We start from the raw sequence: 16,833 nt of genomic DNA on the forward strand, positions 1-16,833 counted from the left end.
TATGGTAGGATATGAAATGAATAAGCATTCTTATCAAAAGTATTCTTAAATACTTTTGCATTTCAAATTAAATTTGGAAGGTGAGCTATTTAGCTCATCAGCACAATTATGTTTATAAGAGTAGTTAAATTTCTATTTTCGAGGTTTAAAAAAAAAAATTTGGGTGGGGTTACTATAAATAAATATTTGAGACTTAATATCTATCATGTTTTCATTGAGATTTATATGATTTTATTATTAATCACTTTTTTTCATTATGTAACATGTTAATTAGGATAAAAATTTACAAAGTCGTTGGAATAGTCTAAACATTTGCTTAGTGGTAGAAATGATGTCCTATATGTTGTAGATAGATAGACCTAGGGTCTTTCATCCCAAATAAAAATTGCCAACAAGCAAATCTGAGATGTGTATTATGAAATTGTGTACAATAGTCATAGAGTTGGAGTACTATATACATACATACATAGACCTGCAGGAATCGAGGATGCATGCCAATGCATCAAAGAGTTTGATTAAAACTTTGACATGTGGCTAATCTAATCATATATTATTATTCAAACTGTTATCAAACTAGTCATACTGATAAAAGTTTCAAACCAAATTGCTTACAGGTTCGATTTTAGTTTGGGTTTTTTTTATAAATGAAAGAAACTGAAATCGATCGAACTAATCAAAATTTAAATTCAATTGAACTGAACTGAACTGAACCTAAAAGTCCAATAGAAGACCAAAAATAAGAAAAAAAGAACCTGATACTGGACCAATAAGAGCCTGTTAAGCCAACCCCCAAAACACCAAAAGGCTGAACTAGATTGAAATTAATACTCACTGAATTAGAATTTCCTCACAATGGTTACATGCAAAAAAAAAAAAAAAAAAAAAAAAAAAAAAAATCAATTTAAACCAAACCATATTGAACCGACCGTTTGAAACCTTTAATGGGGTCTGAATAAACTCTCGACGCTTGAAGTGATCTCCAGGAGTATAGTTTTTAGGAAAAATTACATGATCACCCACTTTTGGGTTTCTCTTTACAAAATTACCCACAAAAAGTTTTGGTTAACAAAAATACCCAAAATTGGGTTTGGGTTTACAAAACTATCCACCAAAAGTTTCAATTAACAAAAATACCTAAAATTAGGTTTGGGTTTATAAAACTACCCAAAATAGTGAGTCTTCATCTTCCACATATAATCATGTATTTTTTTATTACTGAAACTTTGTATGGGTAGTTTTGTAAATCCAAACTCAATTTTGGGTATTTTTATTAACTTAAACTTTAAGTGGGTAATTTTATAGAGGAAAACCTAATTTTAGGTGTTTTTGTTAATTGAAACTTTTGATAGATAATTTTGTAACGGAAAACCATGAATGTGTAATCAAGTAATTTTCCCTAGTTTTTAATCCCAGTTTCGGCGATTCCCCACCCAGTCATCACTCTCTCTCTCTCTCTCTTTAACTTTTTTCATTAGACCCAATCACAAGAGTCAAATCCATCACTCCCAGGCTTTCTCATTTCTTGATTTCTTTCTCCATCAAGCACGCAAGCAGGCTACCCAGGATTTGGCGTAGCACCATATACACACGGGAGATGTACATAAAGAGGCGAGCGAGAGAGAGAGAGAGAGGTGCGTCGGGGATTGGGACAATCGCGTTGATACTGTAAAGTCTCTGTATCATCAATCCACCATCTTCAATCAAACGCGGAGGGAAGAGAAACAGGAAGAAAACACAGAGACAATAAAAAGAAGGGTTGTAATCAAACATCTCAATTTCACCTTATAGTTCTACCACAGTTTGGTAGGTGAGAGCAAGAAGGAACGAACGCACAGTCAGAGAGAGAGAGAGAGAGTAGAGATCGCAAACTCAAAAGCCAAGGCGATCGGATTCCGCCGGAAGAAAACCGATGAGTTCATAGTGCTTCAATTGGGTTTTCTTTATTTATTTATTTTATATATGTAAGTGAGTATATCTCCCTTGATTTTCCCTTATCCTTCTTCGCTCTGTTATTATGCATGCAAAGCCAGTATAGCTCTAGAATCAACTATACATGGGGCATAAGAAGCGAAACCCTGCTTTACGCTCCAAACCAATTACTGCTGCTCCGGCGGTTCCTTCCGATACCGCCGCCGCCGTCACCGACGGTTGTTTGGTTCCGGTTGAAAATGACCGCTTGCTGAATCTTGATGCTCCCGATGACTCCCGTCCTGAGCAGACTAAGATCGAAGCCGTTTCCTCCCCCGAATCAGATGTTTCCTCCTACTCTGCAGTCAAGCTTGAATGCGAGCGAGCCCTCAATGCTCTCCGCCGCGGGAACCACACCAAGGCCCTAAGACTGCTGAAAGAGTCGTGCCAACGCCACCAGGGTTCTGCTCTTCTGCACCGCGTCCAGGGCACTGTCTGTGTTAAGGTGGCTTCCTTGATTGAGGACCCCAATGCCAAGCAGAGGCACCTTAAGAACGCAATTGAGTCTGCTCGCCTTGCCGTTGAACTCTCTCCCAACTCCATTGAGTTCGCTCACTTCTATGCCAATCTGCTCTGCGAGGCTTCCAATGACGCTAGGGGTTACGAGGAGGTTATACAGGAATGTGAGCGTGCTCTCTCGATTCAGAATCCGGTTGATCCCGCCAAGGAGAGCTTGCAAGATGAGAGCCAGCAGAAGTATCCCACCCCCGAGGCTCGGATCGCCCATGCCCAGCAGGAGGTTCGCGCGGTTATTCAGAAAGCCAACCTTGGTTCGATTTCTACGTGGATGAAGAATCTGGGCAACGGGGCTGGCGAGGATAAGTTCCGTATCATCCCAATGAGGCGGATTTCTGAAGACCCCATGGAAGTCAGGCTGGTCCAGACTAGGCGGCCCAATGAAATAAAGAAGGCAACTAAGACACCCGAAGAACGGAGGAAGGAGATTGAGGTTCGTGTTGCCGCTGCGAGGCTGTTGCAGCAGAAATCAGATTCGCCCCATTCACAGACTGAGGACGATAGGGCCTCAGAATCATCTTCCGGAGCTCACCGAATGGGAGAGCGTCGTAAATATGCTAACTTGCGGAAGATTGCCTCATCCGCAGACAGGATGGATCAAATTCGATCTTATTGGAACTCCACGAGTCCTGATAAGAAGCACAGTTTACTAGTAGTGAGTGTTCATGATCTCAGGGGTCATTTCAGCTCAACCAAGGATGGTTTGGGATCGGAGATCCTTTCAGAAGCACTATCTTTTGCTGAGGCCAATAAGACATGGAAGTTCTGGGTGTGCTGCCGCTGCAATGAGAAATTCATTGACTGCGAATCACACATGCAACATGTTGTACGGGAACACATGGGAAACCTCTCTTCTAAGTTGCAGTCTATCTTACCTCAAGAAGTTGACACTGAGTGGGTGGAGATGCTTCTAAATGGTTCATGGAAACCGGTGGATGCCTCTGCTGCATTGAAGATTCTTGAATATCAGTCGAAAATTGGTGGCTCTGATAACGCGAATTGTACAGACAGGAATAAGCAGGAAAGTTTGCTCGATAATTGGTGCTCAGATGGTAAATGGAATTCTTCTCCTGATGAGGAGAATCCACAACCATTGCAAGAATATACTGGGGCAGGAGAGATTTGCAATGGAAGTCCCTTTGGATGTAAGAACCATGATGACAGTTCCAACTATGAATTAAGGGAATTCAATGGAAACCAATGGTCTAAGGAATGTACTTTTTCCCAGAGCTGGCCATTGTCCGATGATTCTGAACGTGCAAAACTCCTTGAGAGAATAAGTGGCATGTTCCAATTGCTTCTTAGACATAAGTGTCTTGCAGCTAGCCATCTTAACAAGGTGATACAGTACACAATGGAGGAGCTTCAGGGTCTTGCTCCGGGTTCACGGCTTTTGAACCATGGTTTGGACCAAACACCTATCTGTATCTGCTTCCTGGGAGCCTCCCAGCTTATAAAAATCCTCAAATTCTTGCAGGAGCTTTCTCATTCTTGTGGTGTAGGGAGATGTTCTGAGAAAACTATGGATGATTCATGTAGTGGCACCCTGGGGATTGAAATCAAGGAGAAGATTGTTCTCACGGGTGATTCGTCTTCTCTCCTTCTGGATGATCGCTTACTGTGGGGTGGGCTTACTCCCAGCACATACCATGATGCTCCAGCAGATGATGGTGCTGCAGCAACTTCCCTTCTTGTTGGTGATCATGAAGATGTGGGACTGCCCGAAAATGAAGCATTATTATCATGGATATTTACAGGTCCATCGTGTGGTGAGCAACTGACATCTTGGACACGCCTGAGAGAAGAGAAAACACAACAAGGCTTGGAAATTCTCCAGATGCTAGAGAAGGACTTCTATCTCTTACAGAGTTTCTGTGAGAGAAAAGGTGAGCACTTGAGCTATGAGGAAGCTCTGCAGGCAGTTGAAACTCTCTGTCTTGAAGAAGTTAAGAAAAGGGAGCATGTCACAAAATTTGTGCCTTGTAGTTATGAAACCATCCTGAGGAAGCGGCAAGAAGAGCTTGCGGAAAGGGACAATGATGTGATGCTCATAAGTAGTAGATTTGAGTTGGATGCTATATCAAATGTCCTCAAGGAAGCACAGAGTCTTAATGTTACTCCCTTCGGCTATGAGGAAACTTTTACTGGTGCGGCTTCTCGTTTGTGTGATTTGGAAGGTGGTGAAGATGATGACTGGAGAATGCAGGACTACATGCACCAAGCAGACACTTGCATTGAGGCGGCAATTCAGAGACAGAAAGAACAGTTGTCTGTAGAGGTAGGTCTACTGGTTTCAGTTGTAGTGATTGACAACCAGAGGCAAATTCTTTGTTATTTTTTTTCTCACTATTTTTAGCCCTGCAGCTTAGTAAAATTGATGCAAGGATCATGAAGAATGTCACTGGCATGCAGCAGTCGGAGCTTAAGCTTGGGCCTTTCTCAGCATTTGATTACCGGGCAATTATGTTGCCTATTATGAAGTCATTCATGCGGGTTTGTAATGGTTTTATTGACTGTTTTGAATATGTAGTATGTACCCCTACCTTTTCAGGATGAAATTCACATGTTCTTAGGTTAATTTTGCGTTCCCAGTCACATTTGGAGGATTTGGTAGATAAAGATGCTACAGAGAAGTCTGATGCTGCTAGAGAAGCATTTTTAGAAGAACTTGCACTTGATGCCCAGAACACAAACAGAGGAGGTGATCACTCGAAACAGATACAGGACAAATTGAAGGATAAGAAAAAGAACAAGGATTACAGAAAGGCTAAGGAGTTAAAGGTTTTAACTGTCTTGGATCTGGTTTCTTTTGCTGGGGTCAATGTTACATAATATCCAGATCCCATGGTGTAGTGCTAACATTATCAATTTTGCAGGCTACTGGTGATAGTGAGCAGCTTCTCCTTCATCAGGAAACTGCTGAACAGATGTATGTCTCCTTGCTTTAAATAGGCTTGTATGTTTTCTCAAAAAATAGTTTTATCTTTACTTCCTCTTCTTGATTGCCTAAGAATTTATTTGTGTATCTGGATGCAGTTCCTCTCCTGTTGCATCTGGTGAAAGTCATCAAGATTCTGAGATTTCTGTTTCTGTAAATAGTGATGCCTTAAGACAACAGGAGGAGGAATTTAGATGCAAAATTGAGCTTGAAGCTGAGGAGAGAAAGCTTGAAGAAACTTTGGAGTACCAAAGGCGAATTGAAAATGAGGCCAAACAAAAGCACCTGGCTGAGCAACATAAGAAAGCTGGTGGGACAATTTTAGATGATGTAGCAGAAGGATTGCCTTTTGTTAACTTAAGGGCCAATGCCAATGATAAGCTTGTAAGTATGCCCAGTGATGACGGTTGTCTGTTTGGTTGAAAGGGAATAGGCCTTGGTGGTTCCCATTTTCAAGTTTTCCTTCCTGTGGATATCAGGATATTGAATGGGAAAACTCAAGGAAATATTCTGGGATAATTTACTTGCTGCTTAATTCAGTAATGGAGATCTTGTTCAGCTTCCAAGAGAAGCCTCATGCATTTTTTCTTACCAGGATCTGTCAGGAGACAAGATGAGGGTGCAGAAATATGTTTCAGCAGTGCCTATAAATAATGCAGAAGGGATTGTGATGCCCAGAAAATCCACTGCTAATTCTGGCTCCCCAAGGGTTAAGAGGACAAGTATGTACTCTCATGGCCAAGTCAAGCAAGGTCAATATGCCTATAAAAATACAGTTATTATCTGCATATTATTTTATTTGGTATTTCTTTGTTAATTAATTTGATTGGGTAGTTATTATTTTGGGAAGCTTTTTTTTATGTATAATTGTCTTGCGAAGGTGTACCTAACCGAGGAAGTCCAGGAGATGGTGTCTCTCCTTCTGATCGATGGACAGGAGAACAAGGTAAACGGAAGAATGGGTCTACCAAATACACACGAGCCTTGTCTGAGAAGGAAAACCATGAAATGGGAGTTTCTCCAACGGAAGTTTCCACCAAAAAGCAATTCGGGGCGCAGGAGAATCTTTGTGTTGGTAACAGTAAGTAAATCTATGCTAGTGTGTTCAAATACTCATTACTGTGTTCTTCTTTGCATTTTCATCATTCTTTTAAAAAATTTCCTCTTTGGAATTTATTCCTGGATAACTTTTTGGTGCTATAGTTCTCATAGAAATAGAGCTTAGTGGATGAAATTTCTTTTGAGTATTTGTCATGATGCATATATTGAATGGAAGGTATACTTTTTGAAGCTTATAATATCATACACTTAAAAGATAATGTTGGCTAAATAAATATATCTGATCCAATGCAGACCAACAACTGTACATATGAGAGTAATTTGATATGAGTTAGAGACACTGAAAGGAAAAGGGAGGGTAGTAAAATATCAATGGAGGTGCACGACATTTGGCTCAAGGGTGGATCAGAGGTGGTGTTGGGCAGCATCCTAACAAAATTAATGCACTTTGGAGTATTGATTTTCTGATTTCAGACAATCAGCCTCTCCTGAACTTGATGTTCATATCTTGTAGGGTACTATACATATTCTGGGAAGAAATCAAGTGGCTGAATTATTAGTTTCTGGAAGTATTTGTAGTAGAGAAACTGATGTAATTCGAAGAAGGAAGAAGAGGCGAGGGCCAGCAGCTCAGCCAGCCCATCGAGCCAAGCAGCCTGGTCTGGCCAGCCAACAGAGGCCCAAGTCTTCATGGTCTTCTTGGGCCAGACTTTGGCCCATTACTACTTAGTCCATGCGTGCGGGTCTCTTTAATAGTTCCTTTTTTGTTTAGATTCTCTATGGAGTAGTTACCATTTTAGTAGTTGTTTTTATTTTGTAACATCTCTGGAAGTTAGATCTCATTCGAGGATTAGTTTCCGTTTTAGTGGGCTACTATTCTGTAGAGGTTTCCTTCTCCACACTAGGGGGGACCCTATTGTTGTTTATAAATAAAATAGGGGGCTGGCATACTATACTACACCCACACCCCATGATTTTATGAAGTTAAGAAGGTTTTGTTTTTGCCTTAGTTGCTGTGAGAGACAGTATTGCATGATGAGAGTCCATTGCAGCTTGATGTATGCCAGTAGGGTTAATGAGAGACTGACCTAGGACATAGGTGAGAGGCCTTGGTCATATCCCTTCTTCTTACCTTCTATTTTCTTCTGATTCTTCTTCTATTCTTGCCTGCGATATCAAGTCCCTGGAGTTTATGTCAGTTTGTCCACTACTATTCTGGAAGGTTATTTGAAGATATCCATTGCTGTTCATAACTCCATATCATATCTGAGATTCACTGCTGGTTTACTGCATTTAGAACAGACCTACAGTTCCTTTGTTTTGATGTCCTTTTGGTGCAATATAAACTGCTTATATCTCCACATCCAATCATTAAATGTTTGAGATGTTCTGGGTTTATGCCTATTAACCAGACTCATCCATTTTCCAGAACTTCGTCCTGATCAGATCTGCAGATTGATAGATTATGGTAGTTACTAAATCTGAGAGATCCAATTTCCTATTTGCTATTTGAGTAACATTTTATGCAACTGAAGTTCTTGCTGGTCTGCTATTTGCATGCGATTCACTTTTTCTGGACTTTTTTGGATTGCCTCGATAACATACTGCTGTGTTTCATTATGGTCGTCAGTTGTGTTAGTTGCCTGACGTTATTTGTTGCTTCTACTTTCTGTTATCGAGGTAAAAGTGTTACTGCTAGTTGCTATTTTCCATGCCTCTAATGATTTTTGTTCAGTGATCAATCTGTCTGATGGCTCACCCTGGGTTTGAATATTTCCCCATCCCACCATTGGATTGGAATCAACTTTGGGGTATTGAATACCCTTGAGAGGCCTATTAATAATGTTTGTTAAGATATGTACTACGGCAAGGAAGTGTCCTTGTTGGGTTATATTTTGTTTTCATTAGTTTTCCTAGTTAGATTAAGTATACGTTGAGTCTTGTCTCTTCATCTCCATCTGAATCTAGCTCTGCTATTAAGATTGCTGGCATCATCCCCAAAGTGGTTTGGAAATTTATTGGAATTCAAAAGTCTCCCCAAGATTCAGTCTTTTCTCTGGCAGGCCTGTCTGAATGCTTTAGGCGTCATGGTGAACCTCAATAGAAGGAATGTTGTTGCATCTAACCTTTTCATTGGGTGTGGGCGGGCTGAGACTATGGAGCATGCGTTGTTTGATTGCCCTCTGGCCCAACAAGCCTGGTTTGCATCTTGTGTTACTTTGAGGTCCTCGTCGGGGCACTTTGTTCCTATATTTGAGTGGATCTCTAAATGGGGGTAAGTTCCTGGGGCTGACTAAGAAGGAGCAGCAGGAAGTGGTCGCATCTCACGCTACCATTGCTTGGCAAATTTGGAAGATGAGGAACTGAGGACATTTTAGGAGCTCTCTTCCTCCTTTTAGAGATTGGATAGTTAATAGAAATGTGGGAGAAATTCTCTCTGATTCCAAGCTTTCGCCTCAGCCTCAGCCTCGTATGTGCATGCCTCACCCTGCCACTTCTATTGTGAGGCCTGAGTCCATTCTTGTGGTCTCTGATGCTGCTGTCCGAGCGGGCCAAAAGCTTTGGGTTTGGGGTGTATTATCTTATCTAGTGAGCGGGATCTCTGATTGATTGCATCTGACCATGCCACTGCCTCCTCTGCACTGGTGGGTGAGGTCCTTGCCCTTCGGTTGGCTGTTAGATCTGCTCTCCTCTCCGGCTTCATGCATGCGATATTCCACTCCGATTGCCTCTCTGTTGTTCGGTGCTTTTCACCTGGTTTGGTTTGCCTCCCTTGGAGATTTCTGCAGTTATTGTGGACATAAAGAGCCTCCAGCGTAGTTTCTCTTCGTGCTCTTTCCTCCATATATATATAGGGCGGATAATACCTTGGCCCATGCTATATCAAATAGGCGATTGTTTACCCGTATCATGGTTTGTGGACGTCCTCGTTTGCTGAGGAGTTGCTTTCTATTGTACAGCAGTCGCTGCTGGTCTCAGTTTAATTATTGCCCCCCCCCTTGTAGGGCCTTTGCACACACAAAAAAAAAAAAGGTTTAGTCTTGTCCAATGTAAACTCCTAAGAGTCTATTTGTTTTACTTTTATAAATAAAGGCAGAGCACCACGATGGATATACAAACTGAATCCATCGTAGCTTTAGATCTCTCTCTCTCTCTCTCTCTCTCTCTCACTCACAGTTACTGGTTACAGATCTTGGTTTGTCACATGGTATCAGAGTTGTAACCAGTATCTTCTTGATATTTGTTTTGCGATTTGTGCCTGGGGTTTTCACAACTATGAAGAAAATTTGAAGACCCCTACTTGCTCAAACAAAAGAAAAAAAATGTTGAATCTTTTCCTTTCTTGTTTGTAAATTGTTACCTGTTGGTTGCTTCTGCTAATTGAATCTGCTACTAAACGAGGAAGATTTCTGTTACTTCTGAGCATGGATGCTGAAGAGTTTCTGCCTGAAACCAGAACTCATGTTTGATTTTAGTATCTGGTTTCTTCTTTGATTTACTGCTATCGTTTGTTACGATATGCTGCTGAAGATGCTTCGATTTATGATTTATATGCTGCTGTATTCTTCACTGCTGCCTCTTGATTCTAAAATGGTTGCCGCTGCTTGATGTGGTTCTTGGCTGCTGGGTTTCTTGCCTCTGGTTTTTGCTGTGTGATTGCCGAGGGAGGAAGACAACCTGTCTCGGTAACTGTCTCCCTCTTGGTCCACGATTCTATTGTGAGTGTGTTTCTTGGTTGCGTGAGTCATTATAGTTGGTTTCTATATTTGTGGCTTTATTTTATTACTTAAATTACCCTTCATGCCCCTCCCATATCCCTTTATCCTTTGTTTTTTAGTCTTTACATGCTCTTCCTAGTTTGTCCCCGGACAATAAATAGTAATTCCCGCTCTGTGTATTGCCTCTTGTTTTACCAATGACCCTTGAAAAAATCTGGTTTATCACAATATTGCCATTGGTTCTTAAGTTTGAGCCAATTTGTTGACTGGGTGGTGGGGCCATAAGATATCCGAGCCGGGTTTTGGAACCCCGGATGGTATTATTTTATTTGGTATGTTTGCTTGGGCGCTTTTGTAAGTGTGGGCAAAATTTACAGAATTTCCATTGGGATTATATATTTCCATATTATTGCTATGGTGGGCCATCAATCACATCAGTCTGGGATTGGAATTTTTGAAGATTGGTACTTGCCATTTTTGAAGATTGGTTCTTGCGTGGAGTGATGGTTGTGCTTGTCTGGTATTTTATTTGCTACCATGACGGGGAGATTGAAGATTTTATTAGGATTTATCAGTGGATGCTCTTGATTATTGGATCTGGAGTGATGAAATATTCTTTTGTTACGTACTATACATTATTTGTCCACGTGTAATACCTACACGTGGGGGATGATTGAAGATTATTATCTGTTCAGCTTGAGATTAGTATTTTCTCAACTCAAGTCATTAGTGATTGGAGTTATTATTTGCGTACGATTATTTCAGTTTAAGATTTACTATTATTTATTTGCCTGTATCCTCACTCCTTAGAAACAAATAATTTGATCTCTGAAGATGGCATTCAACAACAATGCAATTTATTTGGTTCACGTTGTCTGGTTCACAACAACCTTATGCTGTTTGGTTCACAACAAACTTATGCTATGGTTCTTATTTGAGACCTTTGTTTAGGGCTCAAGAGTGAGCATGGTTCTAAAATTTGAACTGGATCAGTCAGCATCGGCCTTGACCCGATCCCTGATCCCTGATCCCTGATGTCACACCCTACCTCCAATAGGCTAAGGTATGTGGCACTGGTCATCTCTCCGTATCCAGTCAGCCTGTTTCTCCAAGATCTAGACTAGGGCATTAACTGATGCTCGAGGGGTCGAGATGAACCTTGGGACTAAAGGAGTTCTCCAACACCATCCAGGGGCTAGGTGCTTACTTGCCCTTGCATGGGAGGGCAAGACGAGGAGAATTTGGGAGCAAGATGGCTTGCTCCATGCCAAAAAGAGGAAGATGCAAACAAGAGGACGGAGACATACATCAGAACAGGAATATATACACAAAAAGATATAGGAATAGTCCATCCTACTCCTCAGAAGTACTGGCCTCAATAGGCGCAGTCGTCACATTCACAGGCGGGTCCGTGATCGAGTTCATCTTCTAGATGGGCCATGTGATCCATGGACATTGTCTCATAATCAATGCTGGGAGTCGGCAGAATACCACCTTCGTCATCTATAGGATCAAAGGAAAGGGGGTGAGCACTGGTAATGCTCAGTGAGGGGTGGGGGAAAGTAAGCACACACATCCATATGCAATGCATGCTCCACACATAGAGAATGATGCTCATGCATGCTCCACACATAGAGAATGACACTCATGAGTCCATTTAATTAACTATACAAAATTCATAATCCATTACTAGGTCTCATCACCTATGGGTATAAGTGCTACCAACGTAGGTGGCATACCCTACCCTGTACGTTGGGCCTCAGGTATACAAGCTACGCCGCATGCAAGAGCCAGCCAATGCCGGTACGGGTCCCAGGCCACACCGGCTAACCCCTAAAAGGTAACCCCATATCATAAATATATTCACAGGCATACAGTACGTCGTGTCCTGTCTCACATCCTTAACTGATACCCCACAACTCATCACAAGTGCACTGCTGATCAGGCAGCCACATAATTCGGGATTAGTCCGTACCTAACCCCCTACGGACAAGGGGTGTAACACATGGGGTTGTGATACCTAACCCAGCATTCTAAATGATGCACAACCAATCATTTCAATCACACATACAAACGTGGGCACCTGCATGTGACCCATCTCACCTGCCTTATCTTTCTCATTTCCATTCCATCCCATTCCATCACAATAGTACCATCAAAGAAAAAATGCAGGTAAATGTAAATGCACATACACGAGCAATTTAATGCATAAACAGGATTAAACAAACACACCAAAAGAATGGGGGTTGAGAAGGGCACCCACTCACCATGGTATTCAATTTTGGCAAGTTCACTTCTTGGATTCAAGAAAATTGCCACACTGTCACTTATGTTCCCTATTCAATAGATATTTAAATCATTAGGTACATCACAAATTCCTACATTTTATCCACTTGCTTTAAGTATAGCATTCCCATACCCAACCTATAGAGGTCTTTGTCTATTCCTTCCTATATACATATTGATTCCTTGATTTCTTACACCTTTTCTGTAGTAGAATTAGATATAGAGAATCACTAATAGATCCTCATTGGATGAAGGGGTTTCATCCATACTTACAGTCCTCGAGGTCATATGAAATTCCAAACATTGGACCCTACAGTCATGGGTTATGTTTCTCATTAATTCTTATATAAACAAATTCAAACTTCTGTCCAAAGGTTTAGTAATCTGTTACACAGCCCATCTGGCTTCAGGAACCCAAATCGGTGGGTTACCTGGGTCAAAACCGGTACCACGTTTGCTGTAGTGCCCGAATTGCATCCATTTTTCATTTTGAATTTCCAATACTTATCTTAGGTTAGTAAGGAAAAAGGTTAAATGCCAAGTTGACCCAATTTTGGGTTTCAATTTATTACACCCACAACTAATATAGTCTAATTCTGTAGGCATAGTGTAGGAATTTAAAGAGAACTGCAGAATTAGAGTATTTTTCATGCCTTGACCATCAATTTGAGATGAACATTTATAAGTACTAACCTAACCTAATTAATTCAGCCCCTATTGCATAATTTCAGCTTGAATAAAATTACGTTCCTAGGGTTTTGGCAGAATTTCCACTAAATCAACCCTATTCCAGCCCTTATTGCATAATCCCTACTGAAAAAGTAGTCCTATGTTCTAGGGTTTAGCAGGGATAGGGTTTTTTTTACCAGTTGGGTCCCCACTAGCCCATAGAAATTAGGACTTTCTTTACTGGGCAGCTATTCTACTTACCTGGGTGCAGAGTTGATCTAAGAGCAGCCTGAGGTGAGTGAGTTCCCTCCTTACTTCTCTTTCTTCCTCTTCTTCCTTCTCTTTCCTTCTTCTTCTTCTCCTTTCTTTCTTTTTCTCCTTACTGTTACAGCATTCACTTTTGATGCAATCTCAGCCCATTATCCCTTATATATAAGGCAGCCCCAAGGGTCTGTTTGGCTGGCACTCTTCAAGTATTGCTAAGGTTTGTTTGGTTGCCCTCTTAAATCCTTATAACTAAGGTTTGTTTGGCTGCCTTCTTAAGTTGGCTGCCCTCTTTTATTTCCATATAAATTACATACATACTATATATATATATATATATATATAATACCTAGTAGTCTATAAATTCATTTCCTCTAAAGTATGCATTTCATGCCTCATTTAAGTCTCTTCCTATAGGGGTATAATGGGAATTTTGCACAACAGAGGTGGGCTCCACAGTGTAAAAACCCAAAAATTACATTTTGCTAGGCAAAATTGGCTAGCTAGTTTTGGACCTACCAGTGTGGGTACGATCATACCAGCACTAATGCACCAAATCCCAAACTCCGTAGTTAAGCGTGCTTGGGTGAGAGTAGTATTAGGATGGGTGACCCCCTGGGAAGTCCTCATGTCGCATTTTTTTTTTCTTTGTTTTTTTTTTCCTACTATTCTTAGTCTTGTACTTAAACTTCCCTCTTTGTCCACCCCTCCTTATGAGTTCCCCAATGATATTGGCAAGCTGAACAGGAGCAGGTGGGGTCACTTCTGCTTTCTTGGCACTCCTCAACTGCCAACCATGCCAACATTGGCTTCATCTGCTCTTTCTTCTTGCCTGTCCACAAGTAGGGGTATAAATATCAGATTAGGGTGTTACACCTGATCCCTAATCCTGATACATAGGTAAGGCCCAAGGGTGAAAATGTAATAAAAACTGTTTATTTATTTATTATTATTGAAAAGCAGGTGTAAATTTGTACGAAACGGTCTGATCCAAACGAATCCAGATCGGTATTAGATCGGTATCAACCTTGACCAATTCCGAGTTTTAGAACCTTGGGAGTGACTGATCTTTACTAATCAGATCTCTAAGTATGTGATCTTTAGAAATCACATTGTTACACTATTATTGGAGTGTCTTCCTTCTGATGTAGTTGTTCGATGCTGCACTTTTATCATAATCTTCATTGTGGAGATTATAGTTGCCCCTCTTGAGAAGGGCTTATGAGTAGCTGTTGGGTGCTGCATTTTTTATTTGTCTTCCTTGTGATGATGACTTTACTACCTGCTTTACTTGGGGAGAGATTTTGTTGGGTTGTATTTTGTTGTCATTAGTTTTCCTAATTAGATTAAGTCTATGTTGAGTCTTGTCCAATGAAAACTTCTACCAGGAGTCTATTTATTTATTTTTTATAATAAAGGCAAAGCACCATGATGGATACACACCTGAATCCCATAGGTTTAGATCTCTCTCTCTTGCAGTCACTGGTTACAGATCTTGGGTTTGTCACTGTTAATTTGGGGTGATCGGATTTTTTGTGTGGGAGATATCACCAGTTTAGTTTGCTGGTTGTGCACTTCTACGATCCTATTGTGGGTAGGATTTTGAACTCTTGTATAATGTTAGATTGACTCCATCAGAAACTATATTGGATAGATTGTTTTGTTTTCTTCTTTTGGTAGGATTGTTTCAAAAGACTCGAGAATATAAAAGGATATTAGTATGGCCATGAGGTTGAAGGGTCTGTGGTGTATTATTTCAGAGAAGTCCATATAGAGTGCTTTCTTCAAGGCTAAAATTTTTAAAGGTAACCATATTGCTTTGGCCGAATGCAAGTTAGTGGGTTCTAAAACTTGGCAGAGGGCCTTAGAGCTTAAAGAGTTTATATTATTAAAGTCCAAATGGCTGGTTGGCTCTGGTGAGGTGAATTTTTGGCTTGATAACTGGTCAGGTATGGGCTCCCTAATCGACTATGTTGATAGCTCCTTAAATGTGAACATTGAGACTCGGTTAAAAGACGTGCTTAGAGGTGATGCAGTTGAGATCAAGGTGTGTTGAATGTTATTGACTTCCCGGAGATTATGGATAATATTCTCAACTCCATTATATTATCAAGTAAAGTTGATAAATTGATTTGGATCCCGGCGAGCGATGGCTCTTTCTCTACTAATTCGGCGTGGAATGAGATTCCATTGCACTCTCCTCAAGTTCCTTACTCTAAATGGTTATGGAATAAGTCTGTTCCTCCCAAAGGTAGTTTTCTTTCATGGAAAATCTTAAATGGAAAGATTCCAACCAATGATGCTTTGATGAAAATCGGTATTCCATTAGTGTCTAAATGCTCTTGTTGCAAGGATCCTTGGAGGGAAAAGACAACCCACACTTTATCGGTGGAAACAACTGCTTCTAAAGTTTGGGATTTTTTCGGAAGAACTATGGACATTGATGTTATTTCAACTCAGGATCTTGGTAATAGGATCCTTTCTTGGCAGTCTCGTGCTGGTGTCAAGGGTATTTGCGAGTACATCACGGGCTTGTTGCCAACATTTATTGTTTGGGAATTATGGGGAGAAAGAAATAGGAGAAGACATGGTGAAGGCTCACATGCATCAGCTACCATCATTGAGAGAATTAAAGATTGGATTCATGAGATCGCTTATCCCACTAAATTCTCTAAACCCCTTTCTTTGAGAGATGATCTTATTCTACAGGTATTTAAGTTAAATCCTCCTATTAGTCAATGTAAGACTCCTGTTCCTATTTATTGGTGCCCTCCCTTTCATATGGTTAAACTGAATGTGGATGGTGCTAGTAACGGAAATTCGGGCATTAGTGGTGGGGGAGGCATTATTAGAAACAACAATGGGAATGTTCTTGCGGCATTCTCCAATTTCTATGGGGTGTGTTCAAATTCAATAGCTGAGTTGAGAGCCCTTAGAGATGGATTGAGATTGTGTGGGGAATTGGGCCTCTCTGATTTTTATGTTAATCCTGACTCCTCCTTGATTGTGAAGTTAGTTACTCAAAGATTCTGTAATTTGTAGAGCTGTTGGTATTGGTTTTAGGAAGTTATCAACCTCTATTCTCTAAGAGCCCACATCTCATTTTCATTTCGGGAAAGCAATCGAGCAGCAGATAGGTTAGCTAATTTTGCTTGAGTCTACAATAAATTTGATCTTCTATGGTGATGATCCTCTTCTAGATGATCTTAGTTGCATCATTCGAGAGGACAAAGCTGGTTTACCAGTCTTTCGAATGTAATAGTTATTTTATAAGTATTTTCTTTTGGGTTTTAGAGTGATAGAGTGACTTGTCTCTCCTAGGTTGGGGTAAGGCGGGTTATTCCCCCCCCCCCTTGTTTTTTTATTACGAATTTCTTTTTTAATAAAATTCTAGGGGCTATCTTGGGTCCCAGA

General features: G+C 40.7%; 1 protein-coding gene and 1 pseudogene across 5 annotated transcripts in view; both read left to right on the forward strand.

The window, feature by feature from the left end:
• The first annotated feature begins 1,503 nt into the window (after nt 1-1,503).
• The window catches only part of LOC122076477, a 41,116-nt gene continuing 25,786 nt past the window's right edge, over nt 1,504-16,833 (forward strand). Inside the window, exons 1-7 of one of the 5 annotated variants that reach the window (XM_042641782.1) lie at nt 1,504-4,762; nt 4,849-4,977; nt 5,077-5,265; nt 5,361-5,413; nt 5,521-5,806; nt 6,018-6,174; nt 6,303-6,503. In XM_042641782.1, the coding sequence (XP_042497716.1) occupies nt 2,054-4,762; nt 4,849-4,977; nt 5,077-5,265; nt 5,361-5,413; nt 5,521-5,806; nt 6,018-6,174; nt 6,303-6,503 (3,724 nt within the window). In that variant the 5' untranslated portion in view covers nt 1,504-2,053. The remainder of the gene's footprint in view (nt 4,763-4,848; nt 4,978-5,076; nt 5,266-5,360; nt 5,414-5,520; nt 5,807-6,017; nt 6,175-6,302; nt 6,504-16,833) is intronic. The other 4 variants (XM_042641781.1, XM_042641778.1, XM_042641779.1 and 1 more) reach the window with 4 other exon arrangements.
• LOC122077704 lies at nt 13,945-14,059 on the forward strand (annotated as a pseudogene).

The sequence above is a fragment of the Macadamia integrifolia genome, chromosome 4, assembly GCF_013358625.1.
Source record: "Macadamia integrifolia cultivar HAES 741 chromosome 4, SCU_Mint_v3, whole genome shotgun sequence".
Taxonomy (NCBI): domain Eukaryota; kingdom Viridiplantae; phylum Streptophyta; class Magnoliopsida; order Proteales; family Proteaceae; genus Macadamia; species Macadamia integrifolia.